The 13,369-nt window shown below is 40.2% G+C and overlaps 1 protein-coding gene across 1 annotated transcript in view; it reads right to left on the bottom strand.

Moving 5' to 3' along the window:
* The window catches only part of cpt1a2b (carnitine palmitoyltransferase 1A2b), a 51,802-nt gene that overhangs the window by 24,890 nt on the left and 13,543 nt on the right, over positions 1–13,369 (bottom strand). The window contains exons 5-10 of the mRNA XM_081347047.1: positions 5,498–5,599; positions 5,205–5,342; positions 4,630–4,707; positions 1,904–2,011; positions 475–562; positions 207–402 (exon numbers count right to left, since the gene is read on the bottom strand). Coding sequence (XP_081203173.1) covers positions 207–402; positions 475–562; positions 1,904–2,011; positions 4,630–4,707; positions 5,205–5,342; positions 5,498–5,599 — 710 coding nt within the window. The remainder of the gene's footprint in view (positions 1–206; positions 403–474; positions 563–1,903; positions 2,012–4,629; positions 4,708–5,204; positions 5,343–5,497; positions 5,600–13,369) is intronic.

Genomic DNA, 13,369 nt, shown 5'->3' with positions numbered 1-13,369 from the left:
ATATAATATCACGTTACTTCATATAAACAATGTGTTAAAGATCCACAGAGGCCCAAAAACTCTCAGTTTTAATGCCTAGAAGACAAAATGGAATAAATGGATGTGATAAAGTAAATCAATTCTGTAGGATGCTGTGCTTGATATAAAACCCTATAACGCACCCTGCTGGACAGCAAACACAGACACTGACTGTCTAAATATCTGACCTGTTTCCTGCAGTTAGTGCTCCTAGTTTTTCCTCTCCTGGAGAAGGAGGTGAAGGGTCATCCAAGATCCTTTGAATCTGATACTGGATCTCTCTGGGTGACAGCAGGCGTCCTGCTCGGTAGACCCATAACCTGAAGAAGCGGCCCCTGTGGTACACGGCGACAAACTCGCTGTCCTGCCAGTGCTGCAGCACATCTGAGAGATCAAGAAACTGTCAAGGACACAACATCACTTTCTTCATGTGTATTTGTGTGTGTGTTTGTGTACCTGTCTCCTCTCCAGGTGTGCGTGTGGTGTTGAACATACGTTCACACTGAGCTGCACACAGTGGTATGACCGTACCAGGAATACGACTCTAGATAAACCACAACAAATTATCTCAATGAATTTCTCTATATTCTGAATGGAACAATACAGGATTATGACAGTGTTGCTGTGTTTTAATTTAACTCATTTTTAATTCTTATTTTATATACATATGGGTCGTTGATGCATAACGTAAGTGTCTGATTAGCTATAGATGTCACATACAAGAAAAAAATTAAATAAAATCTTGACAAAAAAGGCAATTAAAAAAAAGATTTTATATTAAATTTGATATCAATGTAACTCCACTCAATGTGCAAAGTGTATTCTTTTTTCGTCACTTTTAATCAACTTACTGTTACTAGTTGTGACTTGTTGGTTTCATTTGTGCAAGCATTTTTTATTTGTGCAAGCAATGCAGATATTCAGGGTAGTCGATCAATTAATACCAGGTTATAAAACCTGTATGTATTATAATCTTGTTTTGTTTTTTAATTGAGAAATGATGTTTAAAATGTTTTCAGTTTAGCACATCACCTTGAAAAAGAATTTACCAACATATGCATATTTAAAGCAAACTCTAGTCTTCATTCTTCTTGTACGCCTGGCCAGTGACAAATCAAAAGGAATCAAGGAAATCCTTGGAAATAACTAAGGGTGTACTCACACTAGGCACGGTTGCCATGAACCGGGCCCGAGTACGATTGTCCCCCCTCCCCACTCCCCCTCTGGCCTGCACTCACATAGGGTTTCAGCATTCGTGCCGGAGCACGCTTACGTCATTATGGTGCAACGGTTTCGGGATAAACAGGAAGAGCGGCGCTCTCACTGAACACAATGGAGTCTATCGCTCTGTTTACTTTGTGGATAATTTTGAGTCGTTTGGTCCACAGCCCTCTCACAGCCTGTTGTTAAACAGATCTATCGCCTTTGTGGCTCGAAAATTTTCACGTAATCGTGCTGCTCGTATGAGGAGGTTTGCAAGGTACCAGCTGAAGTGCAGCAAGGACTTTGCAGCTTTGATTACGGACTACAGTTCCAGACGTCACGCGTCCTGTTCCGTGCTCCAGCACGGTTAGCGCTCACACTGCATGCGAACCGCGCCCGAGTCCAACTGAACCGTGCTCTGGCCCACCTCTTCCAAGCGGGCCAGGGCCGGCTAATCGAGCCGCGCCCGGGCACGGTTCGGAGCACTCACACTAGTCAAACGAACCGCGCTTTGGTGGTCAAACGCACTCGGGCACGGTTCAAACTGGCTAGTGTGAGTACACCCTAAGTGAGTTAACAGGTAGAGACATGATTACTAAAGCAGTTTCTCATTCAGAAAGTGAGTGGTGTTGGGTGGGGTTTGGTTACAATTCTGCTGAGAACACTGAGGTGTGTAACATACAGGATTGAGCTCCTCTCGATTGACCTTGCGGCGATAAAGGAACAGTGCAGTGATGGTATTTCCAGCTCGAGCTGCCTGACTGGCAGTTGGAGTCACAAACAGGAAATCCTGCGCATGAATTAGACAGAGAGTTAGAAAAGATAAGCATCCACCCATCTGAAGTTTTCCTTTCCTTTTTTATAGGATTAGATTATTGAAACACTGCTGAAATCTAAGAAAACATCTTGTGTCAAGGCATCTATTGTTACAATTAATGATTAATTCTAGACAATAGAATTTTTTTCCTTTGCAAACATGAATGCCTAAATGTCATCGCATTAGATAAAACATAAGAAATATAACATTTTAAGCAAAAGAGATACCATATTTTTAAGCAAAACGTTTAGATGACATTTACATGATAATTTTAGGTTTAAATATCAAATATCAAACAGTGTTCAAAATGAAGACAAACAGTCATGGGAAAAAGAACAACACCCTATTGAATTCTATGGTTTTATGGTTTCTGGTCCATGGCAGGTGTTAAAATTGGGTAATACAACCTCAGATGAACAACAACAGATGACATATTAAACTGTCATTATTTATTTAGCAAAAACTAGGCCAAAATGGAGAAGCCAATGTATGACAAACTAAGTACACCCTTACTTCTTCCATAGGAATGAAGGGTGGGTGAGTAGCGATCAGGTGCTGCTAATCAAATGTCTTTGATTAACTTATCATCAGCAAGTGTGATCACCTCTATAAAAGAGTTTGCTGCTCCAGAGCATTCAGGTGCGTGTTAACACAATGCCGAGGAGGAAAGACGTCAGCAATGATCTTAGAGAACCAACTGTTGCTGCACATCAATCTGGGAGGGGTAACAAGGCCATTTCCAAATAATTTGAAGTTCATTATTCCACTGTGAAAAAGATTATTCACAAATGGAAAACATTCAAGACAGATCTTCCCAGGAGTGGACGTCCCAGCAAAGGTCAGACCGTGCAATCGCTCAGAGAAAAAAAAAAAAAAAACAAGAACTGCACAACAGACTTTACAAGTATGGCATGTTTGGAAGGGTTGCCAGGAGAAACATGACAGCACGGCTTATGTTTGCATGCCAAATGTGTGCTGATGGAGGGTTCATGATACAGCCACAGGACCTGAGCACATTGCAGTTATTAAGCCGACCATGAACTCCTCTGTGTACCAAAGAATTCTAGATGTGAAGTCATCTGTCTGACAGCTAAAGTTTGGCCGAAATTGGGTCATGCAGCTGGACAATGAACCCAAGTACACAAGCAAATCTACAACAGAATGGCTGAAAAAGAAAAGAATCAAAGTGTTGCACAGGCCCAGTCAAAGTCCAGACCTCAACCAGACTGACATGTTGTGGTGGGACTTTAACCCCCGATTTCAACCAACTGCGGAACGGCTCCATGCTCCGCCATCCTTCAATACCCACCAGGTCCGGATTTGTTGCGGAACGGCTTCAGCGATGACTGACAGCTAAAGTCACGAGGACCCACGAGATCTCGCGAATTCACGTATGATCGCGCGATATAAGTGCTGAATTTTTGAATTGGCAAAAATAGAAGCTCTGCGTATCTGCTCCGGACGGCTGCGGATCGCCGGAGTCGGAACGCAGCCGTTCCGCAGTCAGTGAAAATACGCACATTGACTTTAATGGAAACCTATTGACTCCGCCGCCGTTCCTGAGCGGATCCGCAGCCGTTCCGCAGTTAGTGGAAATTAGGGGTAAGAGAGCTGTGCATAAACAGATGCACACAAACCTCAGTGAACTGAAGCAACGCTGTAATGAAGAGCTGGCCAAAATTCCTCCACAATGATGCGAGAGACTGATACTGTCATACAGAAAATTATTACTTTAAGTTTTTGCTGCTAAAGGTGTTGTTTCTACAAGCAATTAAATCATAGGGTGTACTTAGTTTGTCACACATGGTTTTCCATTTTGGCTTTAGTTTTGTTAAATAAATAATGACACGGTGTAAGCTAATATGTCATTTGTTGTTCATCTGAGGTTGTATTTATCTCATTTTAAGACCAGAAAACGATTTTTATTTTGATCTGATATGTAAACCATAAAATTCTAAAGGGTGCACTTTCTTTATATTATATATAAATATATATAAGAATAATATTAATAATATAAAGATACTAATTTACTAATATTAATGAAAATAACCTATTATTAAAAAGGTTATTTATAACGCCATTAAGGCCCTGTATAACACTTTCAAAGCATGGTTCTTTATGGAACCTTATAAAAAGGGTTCTGCTATTGTTACAATCCAAAGGACCCTAATTTGGTACTGTTTAGAGGCATTTTTCTTAAGAGTGCACACGTTGATAAAAAGAGACATTGAGCATACCCTACATGGCATATTATCTGGTGGCATTTTGCATACATTACGTACTTCTAGTGGAGAAACAAATGAGGGGGTGAGAGATTTAAAAAATAATGTTTATGTATTATATATACACACACACACACATTTACATTTTCATTTTTCATTAAGTGTGCTTTTTCAGCATGCACAAACATATGTGAGACTACGTTTCTATATTCTTAGGTTCACTTTTCATTCAACAAAATAAACGTTAAAACAGAGGGGGACAAGTTGTCCTAAACAGCAATGGTATTCAGTAAATGTCTTAATAAGCTTAAATGTTTAATGAAAATAGGGGTGATAAGTGACAATGAGTAATGCTGTAGGCTCATTTACCATGCCATAATAGTTACTGTTGACCATGATAGGACTCCGGCTCCGGAGGTAAACATACTCTTCCCACCAGTCACTAACCTGGAAGAAACAAAAAAACTCTAAATATGACATACTAAATTATCCCAATCAAATGTCTATAACTATATTAATTATTAATTATAGTTATCCAAAGGCTCTAAATACATTATGATATTGCTGTGTTGATCTGACACATACATACACCAGTTACATGGTCACATGATTGTTTTAGAATGTTGCTTACAAAAAATGCTTACAATTTTCAGGCTTCAAATTGTTATTAAAGGGTTGTTATTTAACAGAAAGCTGGAATACACATTGGCAACCACTTTAATATGATCTGAAGAGCTATTTGAGATATGTTTAAGTCATTATCACTCTAATAAAGTTGTTTATGCATCTAACATTCAATACCAATCATTTTGTATTAATGATTAATGATTTTGAACAGCTGTAGTACTATATATATCTATAGTAATGCAACTACATGTTCATGATAAGACTAATGATAGTTGTGACATTGACCAGAAAATAACTGTACAGATTTCAGCACGTACATAGTTTGTGGCCCACAGCGCTTTGAGTTTGAGATATCTTTGTAGGCGGTTACCCAGACTTTTCTCAAATTCAGCAGCCAGTCTCTTCATTCGCAGAAAACCAGCTGCATCGTGCAGTGGCTTCACTGACTCAAGATACTAAAAACAGAGAAAATGGTTGAGATAGCATTCAGTGGTATCTTTTAAAGCCTAAAACTCCATGACCCCTGACAATTTCTAGAGGAGACTTCCCAGCAAACCAGCACTTATGCACATTACACACAAACAATTTAATACATAATATATTGACTCACTTTTTCCAAAGTGTCTTTAATGGGAGGTACAGGCAGGTGCGGTAAAGACGTCTGATAACTGTACAGTAATGGCTTGCTTCCGGACAGCAACCTAACTAGGGTCTGACAGGGAGGACAAGAAAAAGAAACAGTCTTTAAAATATAAAGGTTTCAACAATAAGAATGACCTGATTTGGTCCAGGGTGAGAGTTTTGGGCCACTTCCACATTGAGCCAGTGCCGCGTTTTCAGCACATTCCACATCCACTGATCATGTACGTGTGTTTTTATGCCTTGAACATTTAGACTTCTATGATGTACTGAACAGTCTAGCAGGCTAATACAAATGAGCGTTAGTTGAAATTGCATGTATGATTGGTGATAGTCTTTAGAGCATTAGGCATTAGTTTGAATAAGTTCTAATGAGAAAAAAATCTGAATAACAAATGTTTAACATGAAGTGCCATAATTTTCCAGTAAAAGTGTGTATGTACTTACAGCTGTCGTCAAGTTGCATTTTTGATATTTAATTATATACAGAATCCTCTTATGATTGCCAAAGCTGCATATTGTGATCAAAAACAGTAAAAACAATAATATTGTGAAATATTATTACAATTTAAAATGACGCTTTTGAAATGTAATGTATTCCTGTGATGGTACATCTGAATTTTCTGATTTGTCTTCAGTGTCACATGATCCTTAAGAAATCATTTAAATATGCTGGACTGCAATATATGCAATATATTAAATTATATTATATATAATATAATACTGCAAAATATGCAAGGCACTGGCAGCAGGGTGCCGGTTGGTGTGAGCAGCGAGGAACCCACTAGTTTGAGTCAATGGTGCAAACACAAGATGGTGTGCGGAAGGACCACAACCATGGACAACGGATGGCGTTAGCAGCAAGTAAGATGCTACTGCGGTGCAGCCTCCTCGCCAACCTTGTTTGTTGCACCTTTGTGCACCACGTGGTAACCGGCGTGGAGGTCCAGAGAGACAGTCTGGTGGGGGCACGACGCCAACTGCCTTTTTCACTTTGCAAGGCGTCTTGACTGGAGGCGTAGGTGGAAGCCCTGTGGCGATGAGGGGAACGCAACATCAGCAGGTTGAAGTAGCTGGGAGCTGATAGCGGAAACCTTGCACACAGGCGGCTCACAGCTGATGGTCGCACCATCACTGAATCCTGAGCGCCATTGGGCTGAGGCAGTACTGTGAGCGTCTGGGCAGCCCTTTTTAGGGAAAGCACTGCCTACTCCTGAAGGGGAAGCCCCTAGAAAAAGTGGGGTAAAAAAAGCGTGCTCAGAACACATCCTGGCTGGTTTACCGCTACCAGCGGGACTTCACCTCAGCGGTCGAAACAGGAAAAGTAAAAAGTTGATTGTGGCGTCATGAAGCATCCACACTATGCTAGACGGAGTTTCCAGAACTGAGCGGAGAACAGCTCAGATTGCAAAAGAACTACAACGATATAGAGTGAACATTGCTGCCCTTCAAGAGACCAGGGTTGAGGTTCAGGGTCAGGTGCAAGAGGAAAACTACACCTTCTTCTGGGTTGGGAAGATAGAGGGAAGGAGAGACGCTGGTGTGGCCTTTGCTGTCGACAACAAGATCAAGCTGACAACTCTGCCAACATTCGTCTCTGAGAGGATGATGGTTATATGTGAACCAATTGATAACAACAGGCATTTGACCATTGTCAATGTGTATGCTCCAACCATGACCTACTCAGATGAGGTAACACCAAGAGCTGACAACGATTGTAAGCAGAGTCCCCCCCACAACACAAGTTGTTAGTTGTGGGTGACTTTAATGCAAGGGTGGGAAGTGACTGTGAAACCTAAGCTGGAATTATTGGAAAGTTTGGCAAAGGTAAAAAGAACACCAACGGAGACCTCCTGCTTAACTTCTGTGCTCAACCATGACCATGAACAATTAGTTCATGCGTTCATGACCTCAAGGCTAGATTATTGTAATGCTCTACTGGGTGGTTGCCCTGCACGCTTAATAAACAAACTACAGCTGGTTCAAAACGCAGCAGCTCGAGTTCTTACCAGAACCAGGAAGTATGACCATATTAGCCCAGTTCTGTCAAAACTGCATTGGCTCCCTATTAAACATCGCATAAATTTTAAAATATTGCTGATTACTTACAAAGCACTGAATGGTTTAGCTCCGCAGTACTTGAGCGAGCTCTTAACGCATTATAGTCCGTCACGTCTATTACGATCTCAAAATTCCGGCCAGTTGATTATACCTAGAATATCAAAATCGACTGCTGGCGGTAGATCCTTTTCCTATTTAGCACCAAAACTCTGGAACAGTCTTCCTACCATTGTCCGGGAAGCAGACACACTCTGTCAGTTCAAAGCCAGATTAAAGACACATCTCTTTGACCTAGCTTTCACATAATACATTATAGACTTCTATAATTTAATGTTATGCTGCATAGATTAGGTCAGCCGGAACCGGGAACACTTCCCAAAAATCCTGATGTACTCGTTACATCATGAGAAGAATGGCATCTACGTTAATTTTAGTGTCTGTGTTTATCCCAAGGTTTTTCCTGCAGCCTGCCGGATCCAGGCCGTATCCAGATCTGACGAAGGACCTTCACCTGGACCGATGACAACGCAGTGCTGAAGTGCCAACTAGTCTCTCCCTATGGAGGATCCCACTACCACTCTACAGATAAGGCGTTGTCGGGAAAATTCGTCTCGCGGTCCTACCCCAAAGCAACAAAATAAAATAAAATTCTTTATCAAAATTTATAAGGAAAGACAAGTACTTTGTTTAGGCTTGGCTTGTAGGGAATTCCAAACCTGCGTATATTCTAACGCACATAACTATAGAACCCATTCTAAATGCGCATGTGACCGCCATCAGCGTTTCTCACAGGTTTGCGTTTAAAGTCTGTGTAGAGAGAATGGTGTCGTCTTAGCGGCCCCTAATTTAATAACAAATGATCATTGCGACGGAACCAAATCAATTAAAACTAACTTTAGATGGAAATAACTTAACTCTGCTGTAAAGCCAAAACAATCTCTGTTACCTTAAATTATACGCTTATCTCTGTAAAGCTGCTTTGAGACAATCTACATTGTTAAAAGCGCTATATAAATGAAGATGACTTGACTCAACAAGAGCTATGTCTCACGAACACCTTCTTCAGCCAGCCAGATAAGAACTTCTTCACATGGAAACACCCATGCTCTGGACACTACCATCTGTTAGACTACATTGTTACCTGTAGGAGCGGGCTTCATGAGATCATGTGCACCAAGGTCATGCGTGGGGCGGAGTGTTCTACTGACCATTACCTTGTGAGGTGTCAGATCAGACACAAGATAACCGCGCCAAGGAGAAAAACTAATGGCACAACCCCTAAAAAACTTGACCTTGGAAAGCTTGCAAATGAAGAGCACTGCAGAAGACTGTGTCATCTACAGTAAATGGTGCAAAAGTCAAAACAGTAGGATCAGAGGACATTGAAGAACAATGGCAAGCACTGAAGAAGGCAGTCTATTCTGCAGCAGAAATGACCTTAGGTCACCCACAGCGTAGGACTCCTAACTGGTTTCAGAAACATGATGAGGAGATCCAGAAGCTGCTGGATGAAAAGCACCTCCTGCATAAGCGACATCTGCAGGAAAACTCTAATGGGAGTAGGGCTGATTTTGCTGAGATCAAGGCCAAAGTACAGAGAGGTGAGGCAAATAAAGAACGACTGGTGGCGTAGGCAGGCAGAAAAAGTACAAAGCATGGCTGACAACCATGACTATCATGAATTGTTTACAGGACTAAAGGCCATCTATGGTCCAAGGAGCAATGCAGTAGTACCTGTCAAGTCAGCAGATGGAGGAAAACTCTACACTAAACTACATGAGATTCAGAGTAGATGGAAAGAGCATTTCTGTAATCTGCTAAATCAGCAAGGATCCGCTGAACCAGATGCCTGTAAATGGCTAAAGGGACACCAGAGTCGTGATGACCTTTGCTATGAGATCACTATGGAAGAGCTTGAGAAAGCCCTAAAGGCCACAGCAAGCCACAGAGCACCGGGTCTAGATGGAATCCCCTCAGAGGTGCTCAAGAAAGGAGGAAGACTACTCAGAGAGGAGCTCCTGAAACCTTTTAACAGCTGCCTTGTTCATGAGTGTGTACCTCAGGACTTCAAGGATGCACTGATTGTCACAATATACAAGAGAAAGGGAGACCAAGCAGACTGTGGAAATTACAAAGGCATTTACTTGTTAGCCATAACAGGCAAAGTTCTGGCTAAAATCATACTCAGTCGGCTCAAAAACATCGCCGAGCAAGTCCTACCAGAGAGTCAGTGCAGCTTTAGGTCGGGGAGATCTACCACTGATATGATTTTTACTCTACGGCAGCTACAGGAGAAAGCAGTGGAGCAACATCAGTCTCTCTTTGTGGTGTCCGTAGATTTTTCAAAGGCTTTCGACACGGTCGATCGAGAAACTCTTTGGAAAGTCTTACAGATCTATGGATGCCCCGAGAAGCTTGTTAACATCATCAAGCAGTTTCACACAGGGATGAAAGGACAAGTCTTCATTGGTGGGGAACCCAGTGAAGCCTTTGAAGTTAACCATGGTGTGAAACAGAATGCGTGCTTGCACCCACGCTTTTCTCGCTATACCTCACAGCTGTGCTAGATTCAATGGGCCTTGATCTGCACAAGGGGATCTTTATTCGCACTAGGACAGACGGCAAGTTTTTCAACTTAGCCCGACTTAGAGCAACCACCAAGACCAGAGAACTATGCATCCGGGAGCTGCTTTATGCAGATGATTCTGCTCTCGTGGCTAGCAACGCTGAAGACATGCAACATATAGTAGACCGGCTTTCATGGGCAGCAGATCTGTTCGGACTGAACATTAACATTAACTCTAAGACCGAACTTTTGTATCAACCACCACCAATGTGCTCCAAAAATATGAGAGAGCCACAGCCAGTGACGGTGCATGGAGAGCCCCTGAAATCAGTCAAGGCCTTCACATACCTTGGCAGTACAGTGACCTACACAAACTCCTCAGATCTGGAAGTTGAGAGGAGAATTCAGTCTGCTACCAAGGCTTTTGGCTCTCTCGAGAAGCGCCTCTGGAGCTGTCACGACATCTCGTACAGCACAAAAGTGAAAGTCTACAATGCTGCTGTACTTCCTTGCCTGCTCTATGCCACCGAGTGTTTAACGCTCTACACTGTAAAAACTAAAGGAGCCTCAAGTATCCTGTTGGATACTCAAGGAACTTCAAAATGTAATTTTGGTGCCTCAAAGCTCTTTTTCCTATAGAAGGGTAACTGGAAGAGCATTGACAATCTTTGAGGTTCTTGCTGGAACTTATGGGATCCTTTAAGCACTTTGTATTTACTTCAGAGGTTCTGGAGTCACCTTTTCATTACCATGAGACCTCGAAGTGCTTTGGGGGAAAATAGAGGAACTTAAATGCGATAAAAGGGTTATTGGAAGATCTTTTAACATTTAAGTGGTTCCTGGAAGATCTCTTATGTTAAAGCCAGCATCTGGAGGAACCCAATGGTTCAGTGAGGCCCGAATTAGATTATTATTCTATTATTATTATTATTATCCTATTATTATTATTATTATAGGCTACTTAAGTTTGATTCAGTATACATACCCAGGTGAAAAAGACGTACTATTAAATGTATTAAAAATGTACTTGAGTGTGTTTTTAGTAGACCTACAATACAAATATAGCCTACTTTAATGCATTTTTATTATTATTATTATTATTATAGGCAAGTTTGATTCAGTATACATACCCAGGTGAAAAAGATGTACTATTAAATGTATTAAAAATGTACTTGAGTGTGTTTTTAGTAGACCTACAATACAAATATACTTTAATGCATTTTTAATACATTTAACAGTAACTATAGTCTTTTTTACTTGGGTAGCTTACATATATTTAGTATAGGCCTATTTTATTAAGTCATTTAAACCTTAAACAACAACACTAAATAATAATAATATTATATGAAGAAGAAGAAGCAGGAGGAGAGAAGTATTATTCTGTCACGAAACTGCTGCTATTCCTCCGCTGTCGTCGCTTCAGTGATCCTCGCGCTGCTCGCGCGCAACAAAGCTCAGCTGATCGACGTCAGAAAGTAACGGCTCCTCTCATCAAAGCTTCCGCCGTTTGTTCGGCTCTCCATTACAAGGTTTGTAAACTCGCCAAATAAATATAAATACAGAGTCTATTCACTATATATTTAAACACACATATATATAAACTAAATTTATTATACATTACTACGTTTTTACAGTGTTTACCACTCGTTTATTGCACAGTATCTGGTATGAAGGTTTTAGCCGCGATGCTAACTACGTTGATCTAATGAACAAATGGAAATGATTGACTTATTGTCTTAGATTGATTTAGTCATTCAATTCAACATATTTTGTACAACTGTGTCTTCAAATTGCTGATATAGCCTAACTAATTTAGAAAATTCTCTGATTCTTGGCGTTTGTTATGAATAACAAAAACAGGTTGTAGTTTGCTCTGTTTTTGTTTAGCCTAACGTTAACTTTACTTACTACAGGTGCCCTCATTCTCTCAAATACCATTTTAAAGCCATTTACTGGTCAATAAATATTATGTTGTGAATAATCAGCTTTGTTCTTTTGTTTCCCCAGAACAACCATTACATTTCTAAAATAATCTGAACATTTCAGTGGCAACATTGAATTACAGTAAGTTACCTGCACCACATGCAAGTACTTTATTACTATGAACTTTCTCTGTGTGAAATTGTATTGTTTGACTGTGTACTTGTGTTTTTTAATCAGTTACTCTCTGAAAATCTTTTCTCATGATCTCAAATCTCATTCATGTTACTCAGAAAAATAATATTTGATTCACAAAAAATGCTATAGACATTTTAACTCTGAATTATAACTTCAAGTTTAGTCTTTTTCGACAAAAAAATAAATAAATATGAAAAAGCAATTAGGCTTCAGAAGACTTGCAACACAACCCATAACACATGAGTTGTGAACTCATTGATTATTTTTAGGATCTTTTCTGGGACATTTTTGGAGCTTAACCATTTTTACATAAATTGTTGCATTGGATTGAACTAGACAAGTGTGCATAAGAATGGTTTCATGAATGATTTACACAATTGTTTTCTGCTTGTGTTTCATGCAGTGTAAGTGATCGGTGACTGGGGTTGCATTATGCCTGAGATCTGCTTTTCGGTTCCACAGACAGAAAGTCAAACAGGTTTGGAACGTCACAAGGCTGAGGAAATTATTTAAATTTCACAACTATCACTTTAATAACATTACTAACAGTAAATTTTGTACTTTGCAGGGATCTCGGAAAGCTGAAATACAAGTTTGATCAAGAATAAAAATCCTCCTGTAGAAAAATCATTGAAGTGCCTGGACCATCCACCAGAAAAGAGGAAAAACAAACGGAAAACGATGCTGTACCTTTTCACTTTTCTAACTCGTTAAGTACCTCACACCAACTTGGTCCCATAGTGACATTTTTGACCACAAACGAAATTGCTGATCGTGTGAATTCATATTGAAATGACTGAATTCACCAGTGAACATTCACAGAACAACAGATCATTTTACTGCACCTTAACTCTGTTTCGGGTCGAAGCCTCTACTTCTACTTCCTCTATCTTGTTTCATGAGAATACTCAACAACCATTTATGAACACTGTTGATTCAAGTCACACATTTAAGCTTTTCAAAAGCCATATTGTACATTACAGTCTCCAGTCTAACGGCATACCAGACTTCAACATTTTATGATTCAAAATAGCTGAATAACTAACCATCAGAGATTTCAGTATAGAGATAAAGGTTACAGCACAATGAGTGTATATT

Source organism: Scardinius erythrophthalmus, assembly GCF_964197995.2.
Source record: "Scardinius erythrophthalmus genome assembly, chromosome: 1".
Taxonomy (NCBI): Eukaryota; Metazoa; Chordata; class Actinopteri; order Cypriniformes; family Leuciscidae; genus Scardinius; species Scardinius erythrophthalmus.
The sequence above is the reverse complement of the archived record's forward strand: the minus strand, read 5'-3'. Positions and strand labels throughout refer to the sequence as shown.